This window comes from Melospiza georgiana, chromosome 11, assembly GCF_028018845.1.
Source record: "Melospiza georgiana isolate bMelGeo1 chromosome 11, bMelGeo1.pri, whole genome shotgun sequence".
NCBI classification, from domain to species: Eukaryota; Metazoa; Chordata; class Aves; order Passeriformes; family Passerellidae; genus Melospiza; species Melospiza georgiana.
This window is the reverse complement of record NC_080440.1, coordinates 15,253,835-15,260,285: the sequence shown is the minus strand read 5'-3', so window position 1 is coordinate 15,260,285 and position 6,451 is coordinate 15,253,835. Positions and strand designations below refer to the sequence as shown.

Below are 6,451 nucleotides of genomic sequence, written 5' to 3'. Positions count from 1 at the left end.
AAAGCTTAAGGCTGTGCACTGTTGGTATTTTGGGGTTTGGTGCCATCAATACTGTGGCAGTTGATGTGGTGTGGTCTGCTGTGAGCTGCAGAGGGATGTGTTCAGCCCTGCAGGGAAGGTGCAGGGCTGGCAGCAGAGGTGGCGACCTTCATCTGTGTTCACTGAGATGTGGCCTAAGGAGGGCCTGGTGAGGATGCCTGGGGAGTGTGAAGTGCTGTGGGGAACATGGCCACACAAAGCCCTCAGTGGTGCCTCCCAGCAGGAGGAAGAGCAGAGAGATGCTAATAGTGATGCCAGAGTCTATAGGAGTGGACAAAGTGACAGGCAGGAGGCCCAGGAAGGTGAGAGCTGGTTTAGGATGGGAGGTGTACAAAGTGGGCTCTGCACTGGCTCAGGGCCTTGCTGGTCCTGTTCAGGCTTAGATTGTCCCAGGGCCATGCAGGGTGTTGGGGAGGGGCAGAGGGGAGGTGGGGTGCAAAGGAGGTGTTGGGAGTTTGTGCCACTGTGATACTGGTTGGCCCCAGGAGCCAGGAGCTCATGCCCTCAGAAAGCTGGTTGGTGTGGGAAGTGATGGCCACAGGATGAAGGGATGGCAATACTGACTGCCTTCATCCTCCTTTTCCTCCCCTCACTGCTGCACCATTTGCTGATGGCAACAAGGCTGACAGTGCCAGCTTGCTCAGGGGCAGTCAGTGACTCAGTGTTGAGGTGACAGAGAGGAGAGAGGGGACAGAGAAAAGGGCCTGGCAGTGAGCAGGGACAGAGGAGGTGAGTGAGTGACTGCAGAGTGGGTAAGGGCTGTGGGTTTGGAGGGAGCTGAGCACCAGGGCCGTGTGAGCACTGGGCTGTGCTGCTGGCTGTAGGGGCTGCGTGTGTCAGTGTGGGGGCAGCTGAGGAAGAGGAACCAGGGCAGTGTGGAGGACCCTGTGCCAGGACCTGTGACTCAGAAAGGTGCTGTGTGTGTCAGCAACCCTCAGTGAGTCACACACACACACACACACACACACACACACACACTTCTCCTACCTGTTCCTCCCCAGTGCTGTGCCAGGCTGGCCTGTCAGTCTGTCACTTGTGTGTCACTGCCTTGTCTTTGTGCCATGTGCCAGCCTGTCGCACACTTTCAAGATGCCTTGTGCTCAACTCAGTGGCTTGGACAATCTGTTAACGTGGCTGCTCTAATCAAACACCTGTAGTAGGTGCATGTGGCATTGTCTTTGTGCTGTGTGTAGTGTGTAGCTCAATAAACGTCTGCAGCATGTGTCACTAACTGACTAACCCGCTCCCTTCCCTGCCTGGGGCTGTGACCGAGGGCAGCCTGGGCTGAACAGCGAGGCTGGGGCGAGCAGCACGGAGCAGCGGTGCCCTTACAGCGGCAGTGCAGGCCGGGGGCACCCGGAAAGGTGGAAGGTGTGTCCTAAAGGGTGTTCGGGGTGTGACTGACGAGACTCGTACCTGACCATGGGGCAGTGGGAGGGCACGGCAGCGAGGCCCGGCGGGCCCCGGGGGTGCTGCACGTGAGGACGGAGGGCCGTACGTCCCTGGCAGCGGCTGAACGGGGCTCTGGGTGCTGGAGGCCCCTCGTACGGGGCTATAACAGGCGGGGGCGGGGACACGAGGGGCTGGAGCTCCCACCTGCAGGGGGCGGCCGGTACCGGCGGGGCGGGCGGTGGGAGGCCGGGGCCGGGGCGGCGAGGCAGGCGCGGGCACAGCCGGTGGCGCTGAGCTGTTTATTTCCCCGCGGTGCGGTCGGGTCGGGGCCGCGCGGGGTCACTGCAGGAACCCGCGGGGGTCGGTGCCGGTGTCCACCAGGGGCGGGTCCTGCGGGGCAGAGAGCGGCGTGAGCGCGGGCCGGGGCGGAGGGAGAGCGGGCCGGGGCTCGGGGCGGGGCTCGGGGCGGGGCGGGGCTCACGTGCAGCGGTTCGTAGTCGGGGGCGTGGCCGCCGTACAGCGGGTTGGGGATGGCCACGAGCGGCCGCTGCGGGCGGGGCCTGGCGGTGCGCGGGCCCGCGCGCTCCGGCCGGGGCCGCGCCTCCTCCTCTTCCTCCTCCTCGTGCTCCTCGTCCCCGCGGAGATCGGCCTGCGGCGGGAGCGGCGGTGGGCGGGGCTGCGGCACCGGGCCGGGAGAGCCCCGCCCACACCATGCCCGTTGTCGCCCACGGGCTCCCCCTGGCGGCCCGCCGCCTCCCGCGCAGCCACCGGGACCCCGCACGGGCCCCGGCCGATTCCCCCGACCCCCGGCTCCTGATAGTACCACCGCCCTCGCCCCCCGTACCTGATAGTACCCGAACTGCCCCTGCTGCCGCCGCCTCCTCACGCAGTAGTAGGCGGCGCCGGCACCGGCGAGCAGCACCAGCGCGAAGCACAGCGCTGACAACGTCCCCGTGGCCACGGCGCCCGGCCCCGCACCGTTCACCTGTGCCAAAACAGCGGCTCCCTGACGGCGCTGCCCCGGCACGGCGGTGGCACCGCCCCGCAGTGGGACCGTGGCAGCCCTCCCAAAATGAGCCGTGCCAGGAGCAGACGACAAGGCCGGGTCTTGGGATGACTCTGTCACATCATCCCCAGGCCTGATGCCAGCCCTGTTGGTGCCCCAGACTCACCTGGCCAAGGTGAACAAGGGGCGGTGGGATCCTCAGCGGCTCTGCTATCACGTGAATGATGCCATTGAAAGCTATGATGTCCCACTCCACAATCATCGTGTCATTGAGCCCCTTGGCGTCCTACAGCACAGGACACAGATGATGTCACCTGCCCAGAAAGGCTCCCCATCATTCCCTGTCTCAAAAGAGATGTGATGAAAACTTGTGGGGTTTTTTTGCCCTTTGCTAAGGCTAAACCTACTGAGTGCTTTGTACTGTTGCTTGCTGGGAGCTCTGATACGTGGAGGTCGTATCCTGACTGGGATGGGATGATGGTGCCCGTTGTGAGGTTGAAGCTGAAGAGGATGACATTGCTGGATGACACGTGGAGCTTCAGTTCTTCTCCTGTCAGTGTCTGAATAAGCACCAGTGCACAGGGGTGAGAAATGGATGAGCTGGTCTCTCCCTTTCCCTACTGTGCAGCCCCCCAGCCAAGCCCAGGCTCTCTCATGGCCACAGACAGCTCCATTCACAGATAGCACAGCACAGAATGTGCAGAGCAGAGGGGATTTGCCACCCTTAGGATTGTCAAAGCTCAGCTGGAGAACACTCTGACCATCCTGACCTAAATGGCTTTTCTGAGGGAATGGTTGGACTGGAGATCTCCAATCCACAGGTCCTCTCTGACCCACATTCCTCCTCCTTCCCCAGGCTCTTTCACACTGTCATGCCAGCTTTAGTGACACCTGCTCTCCTCTGGGGCTCTGACAGTTCCTCCCTGCTTGCTTACCTCATTGTCTGCAAAGCCAGAATTCAGAGGGGCAAAGAGAGTTTTGGGAGCAGAGACATCAGACAAATACATGAAAAAATCCAGTCCTTCTTCTGTGTCATTGGCAAAGTTGAGCAACATCTGGAAGAGATGGGAGATCTTCCCCATCAGCACATTGCTGGCAGCACAATGCCATCCCCTTCCCCAGCCCAGGAACCCCCCAGCCCTGGACAGAAACCCCCTCTGTGTCTGTAGCCTCTACCTTGCAGACAGCCCAGACCCCAACTCCTCCCTTCCCAGCTGCTCCCTCCCTGCCTGGCTGCTCCTGCAGCACCAGGAGAGCGTTGCTTACGGAGTAGAAGGTGGAGAAGCGTTCCTGGTCTGCGAGCACGTCGGGCAGTTTCCCACTGCACCAGTACCCATCTCCCACAAAGCCGTCACGGCAGCTGCAGGTCACGTCTGCAGAGGAACACCAGGCTGTGATGGGATCACCACTGCTGGCTGTACCAAGCACCTTTTGATTTCTGGTACCCTCATCACATTCCCTCTGGACATGGCCATGGGGAGAGGCCATGGGCTGTGCCCACCTGCCCCGCTCCAGGGCAGTTCCTGCCTGCTGCCCTGACACAGGACTGTCCCCAGGGAAGTGCTGGCACCCTCACCCTTCTCCCGGTAGCAGAATGCATCCCAGGTCTCGCTCAGGTTGCTTCGGGAGCCATAGTCCACGATGCCCACGTGGCCGGACCCACAGCTGGGGTTGGGGTAGGCTGTGGGGTATCCAGCTGTGCCATTGTCCAGCCAACCCACCAAGCACAGATGGAATCCCATCTAGAAGAGGAAAGCCAATTATTCAGTTAAAAATAGCTCTGCCCCAGATTTTCTGCCCCAATGAACATTCCCATTGTACCTCACCCACCACACCCCCATCACCCAAAGTGTTGGGCATGGTCACCAGTCCCATCCCAGTGTGCCTGGCAAGACCCACCAGCTCTCCTGTTTCACGGATGTAGATGGAGCAACAGGGCCTGGCTGAGGGGCTGAGGCCACCCACCCACATGTTCCCCCTGGGCTGGCCCAGGCCCTGGGAGATGCATGGCCTGTCCCAGCCCCACAAGGACACAGAGCCATCCCTGCCCTGACCTGCAGTGCTGCTCCCAGCTGCTGGAATGTGGCCAGGGAGGCGCCTTCTGCAGCACAGGCTGCCTGAGCCTGCTCGTAGGTGAAGCCGTACTTCTTTCGGGGTGACTGCAGGTGAAACACACCCATGGTCTTATCTGCAAAATACCAGAGCCCAGGAGCATCAGTACAGGGCACACTGAGCCACCTCCCTGGGCAGCCACGTGTGTGACCATGGGCAGCACTGCCAAGGAGGGGGGGATGTGGACAGGGCATGAGTGAGGGAGAGGCTTCCTCTGAGCTTCTCGCCTCCCACACGGGAGCCACTGCCACCAGAGGCCACGTCACATGGAGCAGATGAGCTTCATGGCTCACCCTCCCCATATGACATGCAGGGAAATGTGAAAACCATGCCAAGCTACAGAGATGAGCCCCTGTCCCTTCGGCCATCCCACCCTGCAGCTCTCCTGAGGGGAGCTCCAGGCCAGAGGTGGAGGATGAGGGAATGTGGCCTCTCCATGGAGCACCATTCCTGGCCAGCAGGGCTGAGCACACTCACCGTGGAAGTGCAGGTCAGTGCAGATGGCCTCACGGTGGCACTGCCCGTTGGATTCCAGGCACCGGTCCGTGGGGGGCACGGCCACCTCCAGGCACTGGATCCCGTCACCAACATAGCCCTGCTTGCACTCGCAGCGCCGCTCGTTCTGCAGCAAAGGGAGGGGTGGCAATTGTGTGAGTGCAAACACACTGGGGGTGCTTGCATCCCTGTGGGGATGGGGATGAGCCCTCAGAATGCCTCTACAGCCTGATGAGGCTGAGACAGAGCTGTGAAAGGCCACATGGCCTTGTCCTATGCCCACACCCAGGCAATGTCACATCGAGTCCTTGGCACGTGCTGTTTGTTTGAGCTGAGCTTTGAGGTACATGGTTCCTGACTCTTGTAATACAGCCTGCTCCCAATCCTATCTTCTGGCCTGTGGTGATCAGCTTTGGTTCTTCTGCAAAAATAGCCAGCATTGTCCTTGAAGGACCATCCAGGAGCCCCCAGACCAGCCCAGGAATGACACAATTGACACAGCTTTTGCTCCTTAGACAGAAGAGTGGGGGAAACGGCCTCAGCCCCAGAACTGTCACAGCAGCACAGCCCCTCCCTGGTAAGCACCCCCAGGATGAGCACAGCCCCTGAGGGCACCGGAGAGGAGGGGCAGGGGACTGCAGGAGGGGGACACTGGCACAGGGCTGTCCCCGGGCACCCAGCCGGGCGGCTCTCCCAGGCACACGGATGTCCCCGGCCCTCGGGGCCGCGCTCACCGGGCCGGTGCTGATGCAGAGGGCGTGCTCGCTGCAGTCCCCGTTCCTGCCGTCGGCACAGCGGTCGATGGGCTCGCAGATGTAGCCGTCCCCTCGGTAGCCGGGGCTGCAGGCGCAGGACACGTTCACGCCCGTTTGCGAGCACTGTGCGTGCCGGGCACAGCCCCCGTTGTCCTGGCTGCACATGTCGATCACTGCGGGAGGCAAATCCTGGGTTAACTAAACCATCTCATGGGGTGTCCTGGGGCTGTCCCGCCGGCTGTCAGCCCAACGCGGCCATCGGCAGACGGTCACCTGCTGTCCTGCCCCGTGTCCGCCCCCCTGCAGCCCAGCCCGTACCTGAGCAGGTCCTCCCGTCCCCCTCGTAGTGCAGGTCGCACTCGCAGAGGTTCCCGGCGCGGCAGGCGGCCTGGGCGTGGCACGGGGGAGAGCAGGTGGGTGTCACCACTGAAACCAGAACACACCCGGCCCACAGTGACCGCAGGGCTGGGACACGGGCACGGCTGCCACCACCGGCCTCTGCCCCAGGCCACCCACCCCACACTCCCACCTCTCTCACTCCCCGTTCTCTTCTGCAGATGCCTTGCCCAAACACAGAGGTTTGTTACTCCATTGAGCACACCTCACATCTGCACCTCAACCTCAAGCCCTGCCTGGAGCACCTCTGAGCTCA

General features: G+C 62.1%; 1 protein-coding gene across 1 annotated transcript in view; it reads right to left on the bottom strand.

Moving 5' to 3' along the window:
- Positions 1 to 1,770: 1,770 nt before the first annotated feature.
- STAB1 (stabilin 1) overlaps positions 1,771 to 6,451 on the bottom strand; it is a 52,153-nt gene continuing 47,472 nt past the window's right edge. The window contains exons 59-70 of the mRNA XM_058031834.1: positions 6,118 to 6,225; positions 5,779 to 5,972; positions 5,027 to 5,171; positions 4,492 to 4,625; positions 4,014 to 4,179; positions 3,704 to 3,810; positions 3,373 to 3,492; positions 2,845 to 2,997; positions 2,604 to 2,723; positions 2,276 to 2,416; positions 1,913 to 2,080; positions 1,771 to 1,821 (exon numbers count right to left, since the gene is read on the bottom strand). Of these exons, the coding sequence (XP_057887817.1) occupies positions 1,771 to 1,821; positions 1,913 to 2,080; positions 2,276 to 2,416; positions 2,604 to 2,723; positions 2,845 to 2,997; positions 3,373 to 3,492; positions 3,704 to 3,810; positions 4,014 to 4,179; positions 4,492 to 4,625; positions 5,027 to 5,171; positions 5,779 to 5,972; positions 6,118 to 6,225 (1,607 nt within the window). The remainder of the gene's footprint in view (positions 1,822 to 1,912; positions 2,081 to 2,275; positions 2,417 to 2,603; positions 2,724 to 2,844; positions 2,998 to 3,372; positions 3,493 to 3,703; positions 3,811 to 4,013; positions 4,180 to 4,491; positions 4,626 to 5,026; positions 5,172 to 5,778; positions 5,973 to 6,117; positions 6,226 to 6,451) is intronic.